The 25,104-nt window shown below is 39.7% G+C and overlaps 2 protein-coding genes across 4 annotated transcripts; both read right to left on the bottom strand.

Moving 5' to 3' along the window:
- Positions 1-1,497: 1,497 nt before the first annotated feature.
- Positions 1,498-23,932, bottom strand: RB195_013771 (uncharacterized protein; the record flags this gene model as incomplete). Of its 3 annotated transcripts, XM_064203754.1 has the most annotated exons (12): positions 1,498-1,609; positions 4,117-4,197; positions 6,899-7,042; positions 7,149-7,259; positions 13,644-13,722; positions 17,341-17,498; positions 20,546-21,298; positions 21,911-22,063; positions 22,781-22,915; positions 23,014-23,156; positions 23,299-23,411; positions 23,866-23,932. In XM_064203754.1, the coding sequence occupies 12 exons, from the start codon at positions 23,930-23,932 to the stop codon at positions 1,498-1,500; spliced, it is 2,049 nt and encodes a 682-aa protein (XP_064059635.1). The 3 variants fall into 3 exon arrangements, with proteins under 3 accessions (XP_064059635.1, XP_064059638.1, XP_064059636.1); XM_064203756.1 differs by lacking the exons at positions 4,117-4,197; positions 13,644-13,722; positions 17,341-17,498; ... (4 more) ...; positions 23,299-23,411; positions 23,866-23,932 and adding exons at positions 1,731-1,818; positions 2,000-2,075; positions 3,138-3,228 and having other exon boundaries at positions 1,527-1,599; positions 7,149-7,210; XM_064203755.1 differs by lacking the exons at positions 1,498-1,609; positions 4,117-4,197; positions 6,899-7,042; ... (6 more) ...; positions 23,299-23,411; positions 23,866-23,932 and having other exon boundaries at positions 20,542-21,129.
- Positions 18,830-19,350, bottom strand: RB195_013772 (uncharacterized protein; the record flags this gene model as incomplete). The annotated part of the gene is made up of 2 exons (XM_064203757.1): positions 18,830-19,190; positions 19,256-19,350. The coding sequence occupies 2 exons, from the start codon at positions 19,348-19,350 to the stop codon at positions 18,830-18,832; spliced, it is 456 nt and encodes a 151-aa protein (XP_064059637.1).
- Positions 23,933-25,104: the final 1,172 nt, after the last annotated feature.

The following is a 25,104-nucleotide window of genomic DNA, read 5'->3' as shown; positions in this document are numbered from 1 at the left end:
AAATATGGTGAATTCCGCAGCCATAACGAAATAAAAGGAAACGAATTCTGGGAAAAGGAATCCAGAAGTTCTTGGAAAAAATCCTGTAGGATTGGTCATGAGCTTAAGTGACGAGCCAAGAGAAAATTAAGGAAAGAAAGAAATGTGACGAGATTGAAGAGAGAAAAATAAAAATCACTGAAGAAAAAATCTCGCTTAATTAATAAGTTCCTTCAAAAATACTCACAATTCTTCTCTTTCTTTTCTAGCACCAACTACTACAATGGATTGAACAAAGGATTATCTTATTCTCATTGATAAAGTTAATATTTGTTTACCTATAGTGATTCATTTTTGTGAATCACTTTGCTGAGAACACAATGTACATCTTTTTAGAATTCTGCTATGAAACACTTCTTTTCACGTGAACATCTCCGGATCAGCATTTTTGGCGCGGCAAACTTATCCTCCTAACCAGAACGCTACAATGCCCACCTGCAAGAATAGCTATTTCCTCCGAATGAAGCACCAATCCAAATACTCGGAAAAATCAAATTTACAGTGTAGCCAATTTTTTCTTGATCTAAAAAATCTCCATTCTCCATAAAATTTCCACTCCAATTTCGTGATGTTGCTGAAATCTCCAGTTTTTTTTTTCGTATAGATGGTGTTGTTAGCCGGGCACCTTACCGCAAATCCTGCAATCCTGTACTTTTTGTAAAGAATTATAACCGAATAAAGACAGAGAAACCGTCTTCGCAGACTTTATCTGAATTTCTCGGCTCGCGACTATTTTTAGGACTTATTTAAACTTTGACTAAAATATCATTTCATGTATAGACCAGTAATTCGCCCTGATTTTTTACCAAGAATTTGAATTTTTCAAGTAAATTTTAACGTCGGCTCTGCATCCCTGGGTGTTTCTCGTTCGATTAGAATAACAAATTTAAGAAAATGTTCAATGGAAATAACATCGCATGGAATTCTGACGTGAAGGAGATTAATTCAAGTGTAGAAATCAATAAGTTCGCAATAAGGGATGAATGCAAAAATCCCAAAAAAATAGATAAGAAGAATGAACTCGCTTTAAACCAAAGAAATTTGAGTACTCACCCGTATTTGCACGTTGGTCGTTTTTGAAAGTACTGTGATCGGGTAATCCTACTGTAAACACGGAGGCGATCTTTTTTTTCTCCCCGTTGAGTTGAGGGACTCAAAACACTAGCGCAGATATGCTCTGACTCAGCTGATGTAGATATGTACACGCTAAAAGATTGAGAATTTTCTCAACGATGTCAACATTACAACACACCTTCTCGTATTCTGACACCGTTCACCTTCTCCACAACCGTGAATAAATTTCAGGAACGAGGGGACGTATTACTGTTCAATTATCAATTTGTCATTTCCCAATATAGTTGTGATTCGTCGAATGATTCGAAAAAATAAAGAGTGTATCGGAGCAATTTATTTCGTCCGAGGTCACAAACTATGCAAAACTCATTTTCTCCTAGGTTTTCATGGATTCTGACGCATTGCTTCTTCCGTCAAGCAGAACTCTCTCTCTCTCGACTCGAAGTTCCCAGCAATGATGACGCAATTGTTCTCAAGTGAGGCTTCCTGAAGAGTTCTAAAGAAAATAAAAAACTCATTTCAGTATGGATACGTGGAGACGGTTTGCCACCATTACTTGATTTTCCACATTTTTTCTCACCCATACAGAAAAATGCAGACGGAGAATATCACCTTACCTTACAGCTCCGCAATCGATACTTCTATTGATTAGTAAAGCACAAGGCACAATTTGAAGAAATTTCCGAAGAACGCCCACTCCTTTCGCTTCAAATATCTTATTTAATCTGGGATACGGACACAGATTCTCTTAAGCAACAACTAGAAGTTCAAATAAGTTAATCTATGTGTTTAAGTATATTAATCCTTTATGTCATCCAGTGATGTAGCTTTATCATTAGAAAAACTTAATTAAAACAAAAACCTGGAAATTTAGGAACAGCTCAACTGAAGTTTATGGAGGAGGACAACCGAAATCCTCGCAGATTCTCACAGCGCCAATGTTTCTCTGATCCCGGAGTTTCCTTTCATCCACGTTACATAATCGACGCAGTTAGAATTTTCAAGCACCTCTTTCGTTTTTCGCAGCAAACAGTAATTGCATCGACCACTCGATGAAAGTCCTTTCGCAAAAAAAAATAGCAAGAGCTCATAACACTTTACTTTTAAGACAAATTACCTCAGTTTAGAAAAAAAAAAGGAAAGAAAAAAACGTGATGAGCCAATGAAAAGCGTGAAATCCATCGAAATCGCGAAGTCTTGGTCAATTCAGCGCAAGAATTGCTTTAATTCGAGATTGTTTGAAGCTCACATAAAAGCCAAATGCTTAGTAAAGATATGAAAAGTTGAACGGATTAAATCGGAGAGGACCTACAGAAAGACCATAGGCAGAAAATCTTCAGGACACGTCACGAGAAATTTATGTCATCAAAAACGGAGTTTCTACAATAACAGAGACTGACTCATTGTTTCGTTGGCTGAATCCAGAAAAAAAGAAGCAACGAAAGTATTCACAAGCCGAATCAATAAGCGCGGCGAATGCATGAGTTCCCAGAAGACCACATACATAGAGAAATCTTCATGTGTAATGAAATTGAATTTTGATGGACTTTGCTGGGAAGTGGAAAGGACAAACGAAAGAACCTGCAACGAGGCCACCGTGGCAGAAACGCGAAGCATGTCTCCACCTACCTCTGCTTGGATGCTCCAACTGCGTCAGAAATTATGGAGAGAAGAGCAAAAAGTTGCTGAAAAGCACATCTCGCGCCCTACATAGTTGGCATACATGTGTAGGAATTCGCAGAAAAAAACCTTCACAAGAGACTGTAGCTTGTCCAAGACAAAAGAAGAATGACAAGTGGTCAAGTTCTTCTTCTGACGAACCACCCTACCTTAATGACATCACCAAATCCTTGCCGCTTTTTCATCCGTTGTCCATTTGCGTTGTGAGCAGTGCGGACAGAAAACTATTCGCGGCCTTGATTGGTTCGTTAGAAAAAAGATCGGCAAACAAAATGTGTAACAGAGGAGAGAGCGGAAGCGGATAGGATAACGGATGTTTCTTTTGTAGAAATCTCGGATTTCACCGTGTACAATGCACCGCTATAGATCCCCCAGAGAGGCAGTTCTAGTTCCCGTCGGAACATATCTGCGGCTTCCTGAGGTTTGCAGAACTTTCTAGAAACAGACGGGTATCGGAATCTCAGAAAGTTATTCAAATTCCTCTTGTTTTGATCACAGCTCAGAAAAGCCCAGTTCACCAATCCAACGTTTCAAACACCAACACAAACAAACAACAACAAAAAAGCTGAACTCTCAAAACCACTCACAGATAATCATGCAAAATTTTGCAAGGTTTCCAGAAGGAAAAAAATATGTACTTTGGACCCACGAGATGTAAAATCTGAAACAAACCCAATTACATTCTTCTGGAAACATCCTATATTGTCGTCCAATCGCCTGCAGATTTTCGGTTTTCGGCTCTACCGGGCGCCAGTAAAGTTTCCATTCTTTGTTGCCGCGTGCAAGCTTCTCCAGTGGTTTCTGAGCACTCGGAGGACACAACCAGCGACATATTTCCGTTGAAGAAATTCTTTTTTCCTGCTGTGTCTGTCCACATCTCGTAGATGCCAGTCGTCTACAGTTCTTGTTGCTGGAGCGTGTGAACTGTCTGTTTCACATCCATTTACCTCCTTTGATAAACATCTCAACGTGTTTGATATTCGACCGACAGCGTTGGGCAAAACACGTATTTTATTTTTCACTAACGTGAAACGGAGTATTTCCAGCACCTCCGTTTCAGGAGACCGTTTGCGTTGACTGCAATTTCCTAGTACATGCCTTTGAAGCAGACAAATTTCTAAAGCGTAAGTCAGAGTGCTGTCGAAGAGAACGCATGAACGAATCATGCGGGGAACTCTCCTCTTAGACTTTTTGACTACTGGCTTTATGCTCTCGCACGCTCCAATTTTTGATGATTTGATTTGATTTAATGAAAAACCTCTCGCTTGGCTCTCTTTTTATCATCCTTTTCATCATATCATCTTCTTTTTATCATTTCCAAACCTAGGTGCAACACAAATGATCCCTAACTGATCCGTTTGAATATAATCCGTACGTTTGGTTGGGATATCGATCCCTATGATCCTGAAGAACATTATATTCTCATGTTCAGCTGTAGACCAATATTCTCACATGTTACTCTGAACGGCCAGCATTTGTTCCTTCAGCCAGACGTCTGACACCGTAAGAATGATGTCATAGGAAAGACGAAATTGGTGTGTTCACCATGTTGTTCTCTCGTAACTCAACATTCACATTATGCTATCGAGAGTGGTACTAAATGTTTTGAAAGAGATTGTATCACCGTGCCGAACCTCTCCTTTCATTTTGATAATCATCTTCTCGTAATAGAATACAATAAAGTTTTGGCTGTTGGTTGTTGTGGAGCTCACGAAGAATCTTTACTTATTGAATATGTAGTGTAGAGACGCCCTGGTTGTTCTAGGATCTTATGGTCGCTTCAGTCTCAGACCATGTTCCCACCATTATAAGAAGCATACAAATGAAGTGCTAGGATGTAACGTAGTCCCGCGGAGTTTCGAGACTATGTGGATCCTTCTTGAAACCCCCTTTTGTTCGTATAGTTATACTTTATCTTAGTTCTTCCAGTTCTAGTTTAGGACCGGTCGTGCGAAGAGCCACCGCATGATAACAGGTGCATTGGGCGAGACGAGATCCTCAGTGTTGGGGCAGAATACGGCCTCGCTGGTTTTGCAGCAGTTAAAAATGTCTCCGATTCCAAAGAGTATCATGCGAAGAGTCCTCTTAGAAGATCGATGAGAGCTGACGGCTAGTTCGCCAAATATTAGCATCTTTCTGACCTTTTCGAGACCGGACAGTCGATTCCAGGCAGTGAAATGATGATACAACGTATTCCAGAGGGGACGTCCTGCGGTGTGACATGTCCACATCCTCCAGTATCGTAAATTCCATCCAGTTAGCGGCATCTTCTTGTTCCAGTCAACCTAATGATGTAATTCCTGATCCGGTTACTTTCTATCATGAGGTCTTCAGCCGCAGCTGAACAGAACGCCATCGTTCTCGTCCTCGCGTATGGAAGCCTTGGTGTTCCTTGCAATCCTAAATTTCCCGACGCTACCGCATCAGATGCTATATTAGGACCAGAGGAATACTTCCTGTTTCTTTGTATCGAACGAGAACCCTGTGGATAATTAGCCGAGATGTTGTTGAAGAGGAGCCTGATGAAAACACTCTTTGCGTGCTTCGCGAGTTCCTTTCAGTGCGTACGAAATGGAGCTTATTTGTTGGAAATAACTCCATGCCGCTTTCCTTGCACCTTCTATTCTCATGATTGCGGCGTTTTGACCGGAGGATACAATCTCTGCACGTGCAAATAAACTCCCCCAAGGGTCCTGACAGAAAGTCACAACTCAAGCACTCCAGAGTCAGTCCTCTCTCCCTTGAATGCACCGCAAGGGAAAACATAAAGGCAGATCTCGTCTCCATGCAACTTTTACCCGCCACCGATCAACGATCGGCCTCCAGTTTTCCGGCTGGGACCCCCCAAATGAGGAAATTCTGTGGTTGGACCCTCTAATGTAGGAGGAAATCACAGCAAGACGAACAGAAGATAAGGATTTGAGTTATATAGCTGTTTTGACTAGTCGTTACCAATGTTCGAGCATCAGAAATCGTCCAGATGGTCTGAATGTCATCGAGCTAGCATTGTGCTCAAAGAAAACAAATTCGGGAAAGTCACTGATTAAAAAGCTTAATTTTTTCGCATTTTTCCTAAACAATTCAAAAACTATTCAAACAGTTCTTAGGACTGTTCCGGATTCAAACAACTCTTTAGTTTTGTTCCAAATTTTCCTCTGGGAAAACTGCAAGGTTTAGTGTTTATTGTTTCATGTCGAATCTTTCTTGGAAAGAAACAGTTAGCTGTGTTCTCGAGAAGAAAAAGTGGAGTTGTTAATTGTATTAACATAAAAATGTCAAACATTTAGACACTTCAAAAATTCACCGGTGTGGAAGCAATAGAGAATTGAAGAAGAAATTACAAAAGAGAAGCAACGACAGAGAAAGAATGTTAAGATTTTACGAAGTAAATTAATGAGGTCAACGGTGTAACCTGATTGTGTAGTTACTTTGTAAAGCGAAGGAAAACAACAAAAGGTTAGAGGAAATTTTTATGAACGGTTAATCTTAAGGACGAAAGACTTCAACTCAAAAAAGTGGAGTTATTAATTTTATCTACACAAAAATGTCAAACATCTAGACGTTTCCAAAATTCACTAGTGTAGAAGCAATAAGAGGAGTGAAGAAGACCTCTTAAGGCGTTTATCAGAGTCGTTATAGCGCATCTAAGATGCTTAAACATTGATGAGAGCTCATTAAACCCCGCTAAATGTGAAAAGAACACTGCATGATACACTATCCAAACATAAGAGAGTCGGAAAGAAATGGAAAACGAGAAATTTCATTCGATCAAACACATAAGCAAGAAGTGCGCACTGCCAATGTGGTGCATATCCATAGTAACGAAAGGGTAAGGAAAAAAACTAGCATGTCCACTTCAGATGAAAAATTACGAGAGAAAATCTCCTTCGTTTCCTTGCAAACAGGTATAGATTAGCAATACTGCAATATTTTCCTGGATAAATAATCAGATAAAGAAACATAACTGAATAGATAGAGTTCATTAAATAACTGTAATATATTCAAGAACGATGGTTTCTATTCTGACTGAAAGGAGCTAAGCTAATAAAAATTACCAAAATATATACGTAAAACACGCGTAATATCCACGTATAGATCTTCGCACCGAAGTAAAGTTTCACGATTAACGGATTGAAGTGCTATCGACTCCAGTTTCACAGATAAAAAGTAAACCAGACCAGTTGTCGTATGCATAATTGAATTCGGCAATACTTTTTCCCTTACCGATTCTAGATCTTGACGCTGAATTCTGAAGTGGGAAAATAACTGTGTGACGTTCATTTCATTCTTCATATGCTTCCTTTACAATTCCCCAAATCTTGAATTCCTTTCTCTTTCCTTTCCCCTGCACTGACCGAGCAGATTTCGAAGAGCCATCAAAGCGATATCGGCCACATCTAGGATGGTTTATCCGCATCCGAAAGGCCAATACAGCGGAGCATGCGCGCATCGTTAGTTCGTCGTATCTACAAGTGCAAACGCAGTCAATTCCATTACCGAATTACATAAGGAAGTTCTTATACCGCTCTATCGTTCAACCGGCCACATCGGCAGAAATCGCAGACTCTTTTCCCGAAAAAGCTCTCGTCTCCTCGGCGTCTTTCATTGATTCCTTCTTCTCCGGACGCAGCACAAATGTCGCGAGTTACATCAGCAGAATTTTAGCTCCCATCGAAGACGAAAGGAGAGGAAGCGTTAGAAGAACGATTTCCTCTAGAATCTGGCATTCCCTTATGTTGATGTAAACCCTGGATGGAATTAAGATCCACGAAAACAACGAACATAACCACGTACAGAACTGAAAGCGCATTCAACTAGCATTTCAAGCACTTCGACTGAAGTAAGCAAACCGACAGAATGAAATGCACCTTGGAAAAAGGACAGCACTTATTCTTCGGCCTAATACGATTGGTGTTTTTCAGCCATCTCAGCGATTCTCATGATTAAATTATGCCGTTTGCGCTTTTACCCTTCTTTAGATTTCAAATTATTTTCGTATTGATTTAAAGTATAGAAGAGCCAAAAGGAAAAATAGCTGTTTTTTCTCTGAAGGCTTTTTCTTAACTAACAACTTTTTTCTAAACAAATAAATGGCTGGATAAATGAACGAGGTCTACTCAATTAAATTAGAATTTAAGTGACTAAACATAATTAGTCATATTCAATAAAATCTCAACAATCAGGAGAGCTGACACTACTTTTCTGCCATCTACCTCCTTTCCCAAAAAAGCTGAGCGAACGACCTTCATTCGTATTTCTAGAGTTTCTTCAACATTACTGAACATGGCATTCATCTCCAGGGAGCAATCAGAATCGAGGGAAGACGAGAGCATTTCGGGATCAGATTCTGCTATTCCTGTCGAAGAGTTTTCCTGTGTCTCTATATATCCTCCAACAGCTCAAATTTCCTCATCAAAAAAAAACTTAATTGAGACCCAAAAAATCGTAGTTGGTTAGATTAGGAATTGAAAATAGTGAATAAACATTGGCAAAATGCCACTTAGAAGAAAAACGTGACAGAAGGCAAGAAAAATATTTTCAAACTGAAAAAGGTTACGTTTTCTGAAGACGTCTATGCTATGACGCGTCATCGAGACGTTGGAGAGGCCGACAATAACGTTGCTCTCTCATCGCTGATTATTCACAACGCATGGCTACGTTTATAGTAGCGAATTTGCCGCTTGTGTCTACAAATCATCATAATGTAGACAAACAAGGCTGCAGAGGCTCCACAGCTTCCGGCTGAGGAAAAAAAACGCTGTCGGAAAGAGTGTTGGCGAGTGATAGATGTGGACACAGAGCCGTCGTTACTAATGAACACGTGAATGAATGGAATTCGGGGTAATGCTCGACAAAAACCCGCAGTCGTTCACTCTTGGGACGTTCGTCACGATCATACGAATGTAGGTAATTGCGCTGATAACTGTAGCAATGACAGCAGTTTTTCGACGCCTTATTATTCACAGAAAGATGTCAAGTGTTGAAAAGATTTCATTGAATGGACTCTTTCGACCCCATGGGATTAGTCAGCTGATAACTTACTTTCATGTGACTCCTTCAACTGTCTTACGATTGAAAACCGTCGATGGCGCCAGAGGTTATCAGCTGACATGTTTCTCGGAAATAATCACTTTTTCCCGGGTACAGCAATGTCAAGAACGCTGTCCGACAATCCACTCAATGTCGATTTGTTTGCAAGCACTCAACGATGAGATGATCTGAGAATTTTTAAACGGTTACAGCCAATGTTAGCATCGAAGACATCAGACGATTCCAATCGAAATCCGCTAAGTTACCAAGAAAGCCCATCATTTCGTTGATTTCCTCTTCAAGTTCTTCCTACCACAGGAAGGAAATCTTTTCACACAAAGAAAGGTACTTGAGAATCGAAGAAAGCTTACAATATATGTATGTCCTTCTCTATTTTATTTATAAATGTACCAAAGGTGCTCGCAGGTAGAAAAAAACTTGACTTTTTTCTCGAACACAGTACAATAAAAAAAGAAAACAATGGGAACATACGGTTCAGCAGAATTTCTGCCCGAATTTTTCTTTTTCTATCCATAAGTTATATTGCTACGTGTTTTCGACAAATTTATCGAAGAAAGACTGCACATAGCCGAGCTTTCGCCATTAATATTGCGTTCTTCTGCGATCGATTGCGATGATCTGTGTTCGATCGAGGTCCCAAACTAATTTATTACTCTTTTCTTTTTTGTTATTGTGAACGATTTTCTTTATCGTTACCATTCTTCTTCTACTTGTTAGTACTCTGCAGACTTTGCAGATCAAGCCTCTAGAAATGTTTTTCTCTTCCTCACCACAAACAATTTTTATTTCATCCCAATTTTTTCTGAAGTGATCACGGTCAATCGATCAATATGCTAAATACGCAATTACGCACTACTATTGCAGAATTTTATGGTGGAAACCGTTACTTAACAGTGAACCTATAAAAAGGCAATAATTAGCAACCACGTCAAGAATCATAATCAAATGAAAGGCTAGAATAAAATGAATGACAATGATGTCGAAAAAAAATCGATGTCTGTCCCAACCGGGAAAGGCTAAGCTGGTACAAAATTCAAAAAAAAAAACACTCGAGCAACTTTCTCGTCAACCAAAAAAAAATACTTGTTTACGTCTGGGAATCGCTCTAATCCCATCTTCCGCAACAAATCCAAAACGTTCGCATGATATTTCGTAAAACGAGTACCTAAACTACATCCACGCGATAAATGAGTGAGAGATGGACAGAGCATGCAGGAGCGTTCGAGGCCACAACCGATGTTTAGAGTTGTTTTCTTGAATACTACGTAGACCTAATTTTAAAAAAGTATCTATTTCCACTTTGTATGGATGTTTACGCCACATTTTCTCGTCTGATATTCCCGTTAGTCTTGCAGTTCCTCTAAATCCCTCTAAATCTCCTTAAAAGTCCTCACGTGACAGCGAGAACGAAGTACCAGAAAAATCGTACTTCATATTCCATATTTTTCATTCTCGTTCGACAATCACACGTGTAGCTTAGCGGCAATCCAGCCATTGGAACAAATGAAATTTTTTATTGTTGAAATTTTGAACCACTCTAAGGCGAACAAAGCAGCGTGAACATGCTACGAACAGGTTGTGCAACTCCATATAAAACTGGTTTTTAAGAGTCATAGATTGTCAGTTCTTGAATTTTTTTATATATCGATGGTCTTTTTTGTCAAGAAACGTTTTATAGAAGACTTATGTTGTTAAATATTTACACAATGACAGAAACTTTCTCTAAGCATAGCTCTATCCCGACAAAAATAGACTTGTAACCGGGATTTTGAAAAAAAAATCTCAGCCATCACCTAGAAGCGATCACAGCTCCCGAAGGTTTAATTACTAGTTCCCCATGACCGAAGGGAATTTATGAACTGCAATAAATCCTCAATCATGGCTGCACTTTATAAACAAAAAATTATTTATTTGATTTTTATTTGAATTCTTTTGCTCGACTTTATCGCTAAATACAGTTCAGTAGCACTGAGCATTGCTGACACTTCTTGCTTCGGCGAACTCGCACGTACATCCGGAAAAATTTCATCAAAACTCACCAATCTTTTCCTTAAAATTGTTCTATGATTGCGAAAACAACAGGAAACTCGTCCGAGTCAATTATAAATGATGTATTGAGTAATTCAAAAGGCTCCCATAAATTTTGTATGGTTACAGAATCCAGTGGTTGAAATGTGCTGACCATACGCTCACTTTCTCGAATTTTCTGCCCTCTATTTCCTGGAAACTAAGCACCACCTGTGAAGGAATCGTTCTAGTGAAAATCAACGTTTGTGACATCGACCGCACTTCTCAAAAAGCTGTTCGTTCGAAAGCGATTAACATTGAATGCTCTATTAATTGCGACGTGATCAAAGCTCCAGAAAGAAAAACAAATAGAGAGATACGGTGTGACAAGTGGACGAGTTCACCTTTCACCTGAAGTAGATAAATGATGACAACGTAGAGAATATCAAAAAGACAGCTGACATACATAATTGTTCAGCGTTTCATATGAATTCATCTCTTGGACACAAAGAGAAAAGCGAACACATTGAAATCGGGAAGACAGGGAATTGATACCAAGTGAAAATATTCGCAACGGTGTTGCTGTTCTCTTAGTTCCAATAGAAGAGCTTAATGAGAGAACGTTACGGATGAAGGCAGATCAGCAGAGGAAAATAAGGTTTCTATGGATTTTTAAGCACAAAAACAGGTTTCGCGGCATTAAACCTCTGGTTCTCGGTGGTGGATTCCCGCGGTAAAAAGAGAACGTAAAAAAAGAGATTTCGATTTTTTCTCCGAATTAGAAAAAATATCTAGTTTTTTCGTTCTTTTCATGTGTACATCGGAGGACAAGAGCCAAATATTTCGTTGTTGATGAGGGCAGCTTCCAATCAGATTTGCTCCATAGACAGATTTAGCATCTCCACAAATTTTAGCGAATATTAATAATATTGAATGATGTCATTGTAGAAACACTAATAAATAAAAAATATTGGAAAACAATTAAATTAATTAATAAAAAAATAAAAATAATATTGGAAAAAATGAAACGACGTGATGAAAATTTAAGCAATACGAAGGAAAAAGGTGCACACAGCGTCGTGGTAACTTTCTTAAAGGAGTGAGCAAATAATGCTTTGGAATCCACAATATCGTATTCTCACTGGCGCTGCTAAAACTTCAAATTTTACCAGGTTTCATAATATATTTCTAAACGTATATAGTTTTCGGATATTTAACAAAATTCTTAGCAGTTATGCGTACTAACTAAGGAAGAAGAAAAAATAAGACCTCAAAATCAATGGAGGAAGCGAGAGCCGGTGGCACTATATTAGGCGTAGGAGTACTGGCCCTGAATCAGGAAAATTCTAGCAGAATTTCGCTGCAGTGCAGTTGACCCGAGTATGTGACATCAGTAAACATCGGAATCTTTGGCGTCAAGTTTTTGCTTCGGAAACGACAACTGTTTTCTCATTAAGCAACAAAATTCGTGCAGGCGACGAGGAACGCGGTGGAAAAATTTATAAATTGAATATTGGAGGGAAGAGAGAAATTGGTTTTATTCTGAATGGTAATGTTTGGAAAGACCATCTCAACAAAATTCAGAAAACGTTCTAATGGATGAAAACCTGTTCGAAGTAGCTGTGGAGCAAGTGGAGTCCAAAAAAAAAATCGGGAAATATGGCATGCATACACATACAAGTACTTCTCTATTTGTTAGCATAGAATATTCTGGAAGAATAATCCTTTAGAAAATAAGTGATGACTCTCTGAAGAACGCTCAGATGCATTAACAACGTTTCTAACAACACTAAAAATGCAGGCACGATGAAATCGTCCACATTTGGCGAACGTTTCGGGGGAAAATGATGAAGAAACGATGGGACAAGCACGTGTGCACGTGTGTTCCATAAATTAGTCATCAGCTAACCGAGAAATCTGGTACTTTTCACAAGGATTCTCCATGAGTAGCAGCTGACAAAAGGACAGAATATTCATTTCTTCTAAAAATAAACCACCAACAAGCAAGCCAGAAACCGGAATGAAGGGGGATTTTTGATGAAAAAAACTTCGTGTCGTCGAGTCTAGGCGTGTTGGACGCAACTATGCAAGCCATTCGTCAAGAGATTTATTGGCAAATGAAGCTGTACGTCATCCACAGAAATGCTACCCAAGAAGAGGTGTCGAAGATTATCACACATCGGACCCGACGACGCGACGACAACGACGACGTGCGCAAACCGTGGACCGGTCGTACAACCACAACGCGTAATGTGTCATATAACGTATTCGTCAATCCGAGTAGGCGTCAGCACACTTCCTGTACGCCTACGCTCTACATGATTATGAAATTTTTCGTAACTCCTCGACAACTACCAAGTCCTTTAATATGTGTGCATGCTACGACTAAAATTACTAACAATTGAAATATCCCGACTAATTTCATCTACTAAACCGAGAATGCTTCAAATCTCACCTAGCAATGAATATCCAGTATTTTCTCGGACGAAACTGTTATTTGGGCCCAACACTGTGAAAGCACTTATTTTTTGCGTAGAAGAATCCTGCCACAAAATTCAAAGGATAAAGGATAAAGTGTCTGGCGTTAGTCAATCCGCTTGGGATGCGCCCCCACGTTCACTTCAATTCTGAATCTTTTGAGGTTTTAAGAACATGCAGCTGGCCTATACAATGACTTGCGGTGGCTAGCCGATGTGTCAAGTCAAAGTTTTTATCCTCCCAGACAAGTCTGGTACCAATCTATCGACCCCGGAGGAATGAAGGATTTGGTGAGCACAAGGGCGGATTCAAACCTCGGATCGATCGCGCAGGAAGCGGAACTTCTAACCGCTGCACAACACCCGCCCTGCACAAATGCACAACACAAGTGACCTTAAATAAAAAGGATTTTAGTTGAAAAAAAACTAAAAATTAAAAAGGGGTATGAAAAATTAAGGAATCAAGTCAAAAATTCAAAAATTAAACCGAGGATCAGAAATCAGCAACTGGCTTAAACGGAATGATTCCTGTCGACTATGCGCAATATCTGAAATTTTTCGTAATTTCTGCATTCTACCACTTAAAAGGACACTGCGCATGCAGATAATAGGCATCAGAGTTCAGGAATTGGTAAAAAAAAATCAGAACCAGACCCCCTGTAATCGTCTTGAGATGGCGATAGTATAATGTGGCACATTAGGTTAGAAATTAACGCACATAATTAAATAAGGCTCAAACTCACGAAAAAAGAAGTATTTATTATGTGTGCGTTCTAAACCAAGTACGATAATTCTTCTGAAAAAAACATCTGTTCATATCCGCAGTAATCATCCGCAAAAAAGCTGAAAATCTCTATCCCAAAAAGATACTTTTGGTTCTGCATAAAAAATGCTCTTGATTTAAAAAAAAGACCATGACGTTTACGATTGCCGGTTATTGATAAATGCGACCACTCGACGACCAGCTGACGATCAACGCAGCGGCATTTATCACACACGGATTTGAACCACTTCATGAAAATTTCTCTAGGAATTTTGTGGTTTTCAAGCGTAGCAAATGACTGTTGTTCTACTTTATTACCAGTTTTCCTTACTCTATAACTAATTTCGCCAAAATTTATGAAAGAGCCGAAATTCTCCCATAAAATGGAGTCATATTCATAATTCAATAGATCAATATTTGAAGCAAGGATTAAAGCGATAAAAAGAAAGAAAAAATAAGCAAATAGGGGCAAGAAAAACGGAGTAGGCTGGCTACAGAGTATATCTCTCTAGCGGACAGAACGTTAAGAACGGGAATATCGCAAGGGAGATGAATCTGGGAAAAAAAGAAGTATTCTGAGAGTAGAATCGTCGTGGACACAAACAATGAGTGGACGAGAACGTCACTCATCCGTTCATCTATGGATTTGTGTTTAAGATCAAAAAATGGCGGGTAAACGAAGAAGAATTAGGTTTCACCGAGCAAAGCTGTCAACGTTGCCACCACGAGATGGTAGGTGGAAACAACCTTGTGAATTGAAAACTTATTTTCACAATGAGTACTTTCTTCTCCTTTCTTACGGTTAGTATCCTAAGATGATTTGAAATGAAAACTAATTTCAGGAATAAAGAAACAACAAACAACCATTGCACATATGCGGATCAAATCCTTTTCCAAACCCAGAGATGAACTCTTTAACTTTCTCTCTCTGGGTATTTCTATTCTGTGTCAACAATATTCCCTAGCATTTATGGTCTACGTGCTCTCGGTTTATATTTAGTTTTTTTTTTGTTCTTTGAATACACTTTTTGAGATTAGGAAAGAAGATAGACATGAGAGAAATCGAATATGGATGAACACACCGTCGAGAGAGCAAGAGGAGATTATAGATTGGTATTAGGTTGATCCCAAACAGAACAACAATTTTGCAACTATTACTTTTTTTGCTCCAATGATCACAGCTGCAAAGCGAACTAGTCAGAGCCATGTTTTCACTTTCCATACGTACTGTATGTGCTATCTATTATATTCACGGAAAGAAAAGAGTTGAAAATACAGGTCCTGAAAACAGAGTAGATGAACAACTTAGGCCTAGTTAAGGAGAAAAATCATCAAACAATTTTGATGAGCTCCTGATTTTTTAAATGGACGAAAACATACACAGAAAATATTTTTTTTCATTCTTTATTCAAAACATAAACCACATTCACAACATGGACATAAAGTTCCCTTTTGAATGATCAACAAAAATACCACGGGTGATCACAAAGAGATTAGAAAATATCCTAGAAATGTTAAGAAAATAAATAAAATAAAAATTTACAGGGAGTTTCCTTACTTCGCAATCACCTCTCTCGCTTTCCATTGTCCTTAAACCAACTCTAGTTCATTTGGAATTAATAAACTTAGTAATTTCCGTGAGTTATCCACATGCACTGCAGAGGATAACACTATAAACGAAAAGAAAAAAGTTATATTAGTTTATAAGAAAATTCCAGCACTACTTCAACGAGATCCCGCTTGGCCTCGGAGACAAGACGGGCTTATTAACTTTTGATCAACAAAGTGAAGATGATGAAAACAAAGATCAGAGGGATCGATAGAGTCCTGTGGTGGGGCAGACATTTGTGATATTGGCTTATGCCCTCTAATATTATTATATTTCGATATTTCTATACATATTTTCCATACATATAAAAAATCCAAACCAGAATCAAGTACGATATTGAATTAGGAAATCAATTTAAATTTAGGTAGTTATTAGATAGTTTCACTCATCCCGCCTTCCTTGATCTATTTCTTCTCTGAAAATTATTTTAGAGATATACCACTCTAACAATGCTTGTTAGGGTTTTGTACGATCATGTACGATTTTGTGCATAGTGAGGCTCCCACTACTCGTCTCTCTTTTCCTATCCACGTATTTTCCTACAAACCAAAATTAGATATAACTCAATATCTCTAATATCTCTATATCTCAATAAAGAAGAAAATGTCAATTAAAATAGTTTTAGTTATGTAGATTGTGTAGATTCCAGAAGGAAAAATTCATAATTCTGCAAGAAATCATTGCTAAAGATTTCAAATCTGGCGGATGAGTTTCGTGACTAGATTTGAATCCTATTCGGATCTGCGCTTCCAACGCTTCTAAAATATTCTCTGTGACCACCACTGATTCGAACCTTTCTAAAATCTCGGTTATTAAAAAGAAAAAATCAGACATTTGCACATCTGACTAATTACATGTAATTAAGAGACGTTTTCCGTTACATCGACTACAATCAATTATGAACGCTGATAACACTTTTTATTATATTTGAGATTATTTTCATTTCCTTCTTCCTCTTTTTCTACGTACAAGTTTTCTTTTTTTTCCCATGTAGAGGCTAGAGAACCGTTAGGCATTTTACAGCGAAGTTCACCCAACAAGGTAATCTAAGTTAAAAACACCAAATATGCTTTAAAAAATAAAAACTCTCTCCGTTCTGTTCAAGTTAGTACTTTTTGGAATTAAAAAAAAATTTCTGTAGACGTCGTGAACCTCAGAACCTATATAGACTTACCCAAAAATTCTTCATGAGTAAAATTCATATGATATGAGGGATATATGTTAGTGCTATTATCAGTAAATGTCTCTCTTCATGTGCTGCATGGATCACACTATCTACTGTAGATTTCTATAAACCATGTTTAAAAAAAAACACGAAAACAAAAAACACTCACATACAAGCACTGCAAGGTATAAATCGACCGAGTTTTCAAAAATGTGATAATTCTTCTAGAAACATCTAATTAAAGCTACTATACTTCCGCGTTATATCGGTAAGATTAGGAAACTTAAAGCCGAATACTATAAAGTCATAGTAATAAAGCTGTGTAACCAGTCGTAGCAGTGTCCGATTCGAGTACAGTAACTTCTCTACGTTTCGTCTTAGAACCGTACCAGATGTCGAATGAATGGTTTTCCCCACTATAAGAAAATCTTTTTTCGAGGACGTCGTCGTGTTTCTCAAAACCTAACGGACTTACCCAACATTTCTTTGTGAATAACATTCCTATGGTATGAGTGGACTCCGGCTATCCGGAAAATATCGTCAAATTGCGCTGCAATGTTACGAATACCACGTCGTCCGCTTTCGTATTTGATAATAATGAAGTCATGTAGAGTTTCTTTGAAATTACAGTACCTAAAAGAACATTAATAACTTTTTGTAGGCACTGGTAGTAACATTGAAAATGCATCCTTTCCTAGAGATCTAAGTTCAAGAGCAGAACAGTGTATGCCAGTTTTTTCATGTAAGATTGTTTGCTACTACTGCTACTCGAATTTGTTTCTTTTCTTATTGTATTTTTTTTTACTTACTTCAAAATGAACAAAAATCCACGTGTGGTCACTTGTACATTTTTTCGTTTGTTTTGTATTCTTTAAAAGTTAATTTCTTTTAAGATTTAAGCACAATTTTTGTTTGTTCATTTATTTACAGTTATGTGTTTATTAAGGGCGGGTGTGGCGCAGTCGGTTAGAGGTCCGTTGTAGCCACACGGTCGAGGGTTCGAATCCGCCCTAGTGCTCACCAAGCCTTTCATCCCTCCGGGGTCGATAAATTGGTACCAGACTTGTCTGGTAGGATAAAAATGCTGTCCTGACACATCGGCTAGCCCTCACAAGTCATTGTATGGGCCAATTAAGCGTTCGTAAACCTCAAACGATTCTGAACTGAAGTGAACGTGGGGGCGCATCCCAAGCGGATTGATTAACGCCAGAAAGTTTAAAGTTTAAGTTTATGTGTTTATTTTCATTTATGTACAGTTCAGCCCGCTGCGGTGCGGCGCGTTCTCCATAGGCACAGAGCAAAGAGAAGTCAAAAAGTGAAAAGAACAGTGTGAAAAGAAGAGTTTGCGTTGCAGCAGGGACTTACATGACTTAGTAATTGGCGGGCTGATGTCAATGCCTGGCGCGATTACCCACATCTTCGCAGAGATGTGCCGTCATTGAACCTAGCTCTGCCTAATATTTCTATCTTCTTCTATCTTTTGCGAGAGTTTGCACGAAATCAATCCATTCGCCGCTACTCCGCTATCTTGCGAAGTCGTACGTCTCGCCAGAACTGTCTGTACACGCTAAGTGTCTTCAGCTCTTCTTTCATCACCTCAGTTCAAAACTTCCGTTTTCGGCCTTTTCGGTCTTTCAGCTTGAACCCGACAAACTCTTCAAAACTCGTTGATTGAGGCGATCTGCTGATCCCTTTAATATATGTCCAAAAAAGTGAAGACGATTTCCTTTTAAAGGCTCCGCAAGATGTGGATATCTTCCACGTGTCTTCCGCCAGTACACCATATCCGCGCAAAGCTCTTCATTGTGGATACCCTAGGCCAAAAGTAGCCAAGCAGCCGTCTAAACAGCTTCCTTTTCGTGCAGTCGAGCCTCTCCATCACCGTAGACGGTGTTGCCCACGTCTCTGATCCGTACATCATGAAAGGGCCAATGGCGGATAGGTAGACTCGCAGCTTGAATTCGTTAGTGATGGAGCTCGACCAAAAGTATTTCGTTAAGGATTTGAATGCAGAAATATTCTTGGCGCATCTCTGCGTTGTTCTTCAGCATACAGTATTTAGCATTCTGCTTGCATTTGTCAGGGCGTAAACGTAGTTCGTAGGCTGCAGCCAACTTCGATACAATGTTGACAACATGTTGAAGTTTCGTAATGCTTTCTGCAAATATAACAACATAGTTGGCATACTCGAGATCAGTCAAGGGGCACTTTGACAGTGCTAAGCCGATGTTGTTAGGACACTGATCAACTCTTCTTCGCATGATGTCGCCGACAGCGAAGTTGAACAGGAAGCCTGCCCTGCCCCTCGTCTCACTCCAGTTATCGCTTCAAATTTTGTTGTATATCTGGTTGGTGTTCGTTGATTCATGTCATAAAACAAGCGAACGGACTTTCCTCGTACTCCATCGGCGCGGAGCGCTTTGAGAAGACGGTCTCGGTGAAGAGAGTCGAACGCGGCTTCAAAATCCAGGAACGCTAATTGCATTGACTTCGAATACCGCTGCCAGATTTCTATCACTCTCCTAACGATGAACACCTGGTCAATCTTAGGTCACTCAGGACGAAAGCCAGCTTGCTCGCTGCGTGTAGTTTCTTCGCAATGCTTAATAAGTCTGTCCAGGATAATCCGCTCCAATACTTTGTCCATAACATGCAACAAGGAGATTCCTCGATAATTCCTAAGGTCAGTGACGGATAAGCTCTTGTGGAGAGGAATTATGATAGCGTGTCTCCACCAGTCACGTATCCTTTCGTCTATCCATACTGAACGGATGATCTTTGTCATCTCACGAATCCCAGACGGAAAAAGATATTTGAGCATTTCTGCGCTAATCCCGTTGTTTCTACCAGATTTTCCATTTTCATCTTTTGGATACAGACCAGAACCCCCGACTCGGTCGCTGGTTTCTCGTTAATCGCATATGTCGGCCCATGAACGTACTTGAGTCCAGGAGCTGACGGCGCTTGGGGGTTCAACAGTGTCTTGAAGTGATCATTCCAAATTGGAAGGGTTACTTTGCCGACAGCTTTTCTACTGGTAGTGTTGAGGACTGATGAACATCTTTTCTTGCCGCTGCACTGCTTTAATAAAGCATAGACTTCTTGCGGGTTGTCCTCCCACGCCCTCTCAAACTTTTTTGCTCTCGATGTCCACTCGTTATCGCGGTCTTATTGCGGTTGGCGACGCGACTCTTTCTAAGACGTATTTTCTGGTTGAAATTGCCAGTACTGCACGCGACACATACAGAATTGTATGTGGATCCTGTCCCCGCAGATATAGAGCCAAACTTCTTCCGCGGCATTTGAACCGGGGACGTTTCCCTTGCAGCGTCCTAGGTGCACTTTCTAATGGAATCTGCATCCCAAAGCTTCCTCCTGGTCCATACTCCAACATGAATAGACACACGTTGGCTTAAATTCATTCTGCACTCTTCGTCTTTCAGACCTGCAATGTCAATTTTCGGTTGAAGAGGTACTTCTCGGTTTCATCTGTGGAACCGTATCTTAATGCTGAGAAGAACACGACGGTAGTCGGATTCGAAAGCAACGTCCCAAACAGCTCTGGCTTTTCGGATATCCGACTGAAGGATGTTCCTCGTCAGAAAGTCGTGCTGAGGTTTGAGAGTCCTCACCCTCCATTTGCGCTGCTCTCCAAAAGTTAAAATGGTTGAACGGTTTACCACGTGAGCTGATGGTGTCGATGATTCCTCTTGAATGTAGAAGCGATGATGAGCCCCGTCTGTTCGCACAGGTCGACCAGACAGTCACCGTTGTCCGACGTGCGCTCCGCTGCATAGTACCATTTTCCTAGCACATCGGATTGCTGTTCGAGTCCCATCTTCGCATTCGCGTCGATTCCGACAATGGCCACCTGCTGGTTTGGTATTTTAGACATCAACGCATTGAGTTCATCATAGAAGGCGTGTTTATTGTTGTCCTCAGCGGTTTCCGCAGGTGCGTGAGCACTTACGATCCAGAGTTTACGTCCTCTACGATCCCGCAGTCGTAGAAAGGCGCATCTAGACGACATTGAGCCAAATTCCTTCACCAGGTTCTTGTAATCGTTCCTCACAGCTATCGCGCAGCCACCTACTTTGTTCTCATCAGCATCACCGCAGTGTATGGTGTAATTTTCGATGCTGATGACGGCCCGATTTCTTATGCGTGTTTCCTGCAGTGCAGCAAAAGGCACACAGAGATATCTCAGAAGTCTGGATAGAGCGGCTTGTTGGAGTTCACTCGATAGTGTTCGGCAGTTCAGCATGACGAAACGAATGGTTGTTGCCAAAGATTCAATGCTCCTTTCATTCAGTTGACCTTTCAGGTTCTCGGCTCTGGCAATGTGCTGAGCGACAGCACCTTTTTGCAATATATAGAATTCTTTTGCCACATGACAGTACAGCTCGTAGTTCCCAATGCGTACACTCAAACTCCTGATTGCGTTTAGTTGAAGCAGGGCCACAACAAGCAGGTGCCAGTCAGACTTGTATACGCGGCCCTAGCAGATGCGTCGCGCTACTGCAGTTGAACATATTTAGGCGCTAACCAAACGCATTTTGACAAAAATTCAAGTAACAATTGTACTTTTACATTCTTTCATGTTTACCAATCGTATTCGCAAAAAGATTGCGTGAGCATTCATAATAAAAGTTAAAGGCACATACTATGAGAAAATATTCAAGCCTTAAGAGGTCTGAGCGATGGTTTAGTTATTTCAAAACGCAGAGCAAATAATTGAAGAGATTTGGAATCTCCCAGATGATGAAAAAAGAAGAATGATGATAAAATACAGAAAAATCACCTAAAGCTCAAAAAAAAATGTAGAAAATACAATTTCCGTAGTGTTTACTGTTGATGGTTGGTTCTTAAGCTTGTTTCAGAATGTGCACACTGTCTTCTCATAGTACTAAGGAAAAGAGTGAAAAAACTGGAGCGGTTCTCTACTGCATCTTTTTCTTGCTTTTTTTAAGTTCGCTGGAAAGTTACGAATGAAAATTGTTTTTGTGTTCCGTTCAAAATTCAATATCCAACATCTTCTGCCTTACCATGTTTGCGGTGCAAAATGCGATGTTTCCATATAATCCATTGCATTTGAATTCCGCAGGAGATCACGTAATTTGCTCAATAGTGTCTCCACAAAACAATTTATGTTTTGTTCACATCCAAAGCATCTTTCTGGAGGTAAAGGTAGTTGTTTCCTGCAGTAAGCACTTTGAGTAATACCAAATCAAAGTTTCTTCGAACACAGCATATCACGAAATTTACGTAGTAGGGAAACGTCTGGGAAAATATATTGCTCGGGTTGTAGATTACGGAAATGAACATGGCGCCGCTCATCCTCCCCCAATGGTCGCAAAAAAAAAGCCGCGGGAAACTGCATTTGTTCCTACGAGGTACGTGAATACACCCACTTCGTGTGTGCACAGTGACTGCAGTATTGAGCGAGCGGTCGAAGATTAATGAGGTCTTCTCACCAGCCCATTCAAATAAAATCAGTGAATAGGTTGCTGACGTGACCGGAGCGTGTAGAAGGGAACGCGTTCTAACGAACCTCGTAGGGACTAAAGCGGTTCCCACGCGGTTTTTTAGGACGACTAAGAGGGAATTGAGCGGGGCCACACTCGTTTCCGTAATCTAACACACGAACTCTATGTTTTCTGTGAAGTTACCACGTCAATTTAGTGATATGCTGCCTTTAAGAGTATATATATATATATATATATATATATATATATCGTAGCAGAACGAACATTGGGCACACCATTTGAGATAGAGCGACTTGTTTCACGTAGTGGGCGCTGCAACTGCCTAGAACTGCCACAAGTGGCAAAATCATAGTGGTGAAGGTTGCACACTACGGTATTCAAGTGTATGACTGCTGTATTTGCATGATGTATACGTTATAACAGCCTTACGGGTAACATTTGTCCGCGTAACCACTGAGGAATCTGTCGATAGGATCTCGCACAACAGCAAATTTCAAACGTCTTGAACTTTTCTCGGTTGTATAAGAACACATCTTCCGGTCAACAGCAGCAGGAGAACAGAATCTAAGTTGATGTTAATATGGTGTTTACGTCATTCGTTTTCGCAACAAAAATTAAAAATGACGAAAGAAAACTGCTTTTTTATTCACTTCTAACTACACCTGTTCACGTAATTCTCAGTACTTATCCTCCGATTCTGAACGACAAACTCGATGGGATCTCTCAAATAACAAAATATACCGTCACGTATAGTTGACATTACTTTCTCGATGAAACATGTGCACAATCGGTACTCGGGAATGTCCTGTAATGTGAACCAATTCGATTGACTTTTTTTCCCAAACATCTTAGTTAATCTTGTGAAGCACTGTCGGAAAAGATTTAGTAGTGAACCTCCCGGAATAAGATTTCTGCTTAACAGTCAATGCAGAAATTAATTCTCTAACCTGAAAGTATTCGCGATATCGAATAAAAGGTGGAAACACATTGCTTTCATCAAAGAAAGAACGATCCAATGATGGATCATCCAGATTCCATCTGTATCGTCCAAATCGAACACCTAAAACATTGTTCCTGTTGAGAAAGCAGTACATTTCTCGGTTTGGTGGGAATTGTCTACCGCTCACTCCTTTCTCCGTTAAAAACCGGTTCGGGGTCGCCATGTTCGATGTCAAACAGGTACCATTTGTACAAGAACATATATATTGAGGAAAGCAGGAAAAATAGTAGAGCAAAAAATAACCTCCTCAACCGTCGCGTTCGCATAACGAAAGCAGCCTGAAATATGCAATGGAAATTTCAAACAAAGACAGACGAAAAATAACCGATAGCAGGCTCCGTTATGCTCAAACTTTCTTTCGAGTTCGCCAGATCGATGATGAGTTTTCAAACTCTTTCGAGTAATACTACGTACTATCGGACCGGAGATGGAGCTTTTTGGTTACCCGTTCACAAGAGTTGCGATAAGAAGGGAAATAAGTTAGAATACAAACCGTTTGGAATTACAGGCCAACCTATCTGATGCTTAGTTATGGAATTCAGGCTGGTTCCAGCAGCAAAAATGTGCGCACATCTGAACATCTGAGCTGAAAGATGAATATCTAGCCGCTACATGATGTTTCGGGAAATCGAAAAGAAAAAGAAAAATCGTTGGGACATGATCGCACAGTCAGCCCGTCGAGAAGGTCTTTGATGTGCTCGAGTTCCAAAATGCAGTGATGCTCTGGACGTATGTAGACTATGTAGACTATCTATGTAGACTTCAGGTTAGACCCTCTACTAGAACTGATACTAATTAATAATGATACTACTAATGGAACTTTTTATCAGAAGGTAATATCGACTTGCAGGCAAATCACGGTTTCTCATGGTCCAACACTAATCGCTGCCGTCGTATCAACAGTGAATATTCCCGTTTTTATTTCTCTCATTCTAATATTTTACGCCAGCTTATTGGTTATTTTTTTTAGTTATTTTTGAAGCACCATCTCTTCGGCTATACTAATAGGGTTTCTTTTCCTTGTAGAAAAAAGAAATCTCCTTTTTATAACAGCCTGCACGACGGAGTTCACCTTAGACGAAAGGTGCTTCGCTCGAAAGTAGTACAGTAGAACAGCTCAACGGATTTGCATAATCCTAGTCCAGGATCTTTTCCCACTCTAAGCTTGTCTTTCTGCACTAGGATTGCTTACCTCAAAGTTCTTCCTTGATGTTCTTCTGGTCATGATGTTGTTTTTGTACAGATATAGTCGTATTCGATGTGCATATAGGTGAAAAGCGGTTTGGTCCTCAAAAAGAGGAATTTTTAAGAGGAACTCCAAGAATCCACTTTGAGAAAAATAATGAATTGATTATAAAATTGAAATCAACATTGACAGCTTTACCAACAGAGTCAATAACATCATTTATACTAATGTTGAAACTATGTAGAAAAAGAATGTTCTTCAGGTTTCCTTAACATGCGATAACATCAATTCAACCTACATGGCTTACATGGGTTTACGTGAAAATGTAAAAACAGAAATATTGTGCAACACAGATGCATATGAATATGAATATGAATTTGGTAATCCATCTATCTAATCAATCAATATAATAATAAACCGTTCGTGAACTCTCCAAATCCCCTCTCTTCTTGAGACCTCATTCTTGTGAATAAGTGCAGCCTGTAAGATGTTCAGCTGTAGCTGTACGATCGATCGAAGGTTCAGATCCGCTCTGGTCCTAACTAAGACTTTCATCCCTTAGGGTCG

The sequence above is a fragment of the Necator americanus genome, chromosome V, assembly GCF_031761385.1.
Source record: "Necator americanus strain Aroian chromosome V, whole genome shotgun sequence".
Taxonomy (NCBI): Eukaryota; Metazoa; Nematoda; class Chromadorea; order Rhabditida; family Ancylostomatidae; genus Necator; species Necator americanus.
The sequence above is the reverse complement of the archived record's forward strand: the minus strand, read 5'-3'. Positions and strand labels throughout refer to the sequence as shown.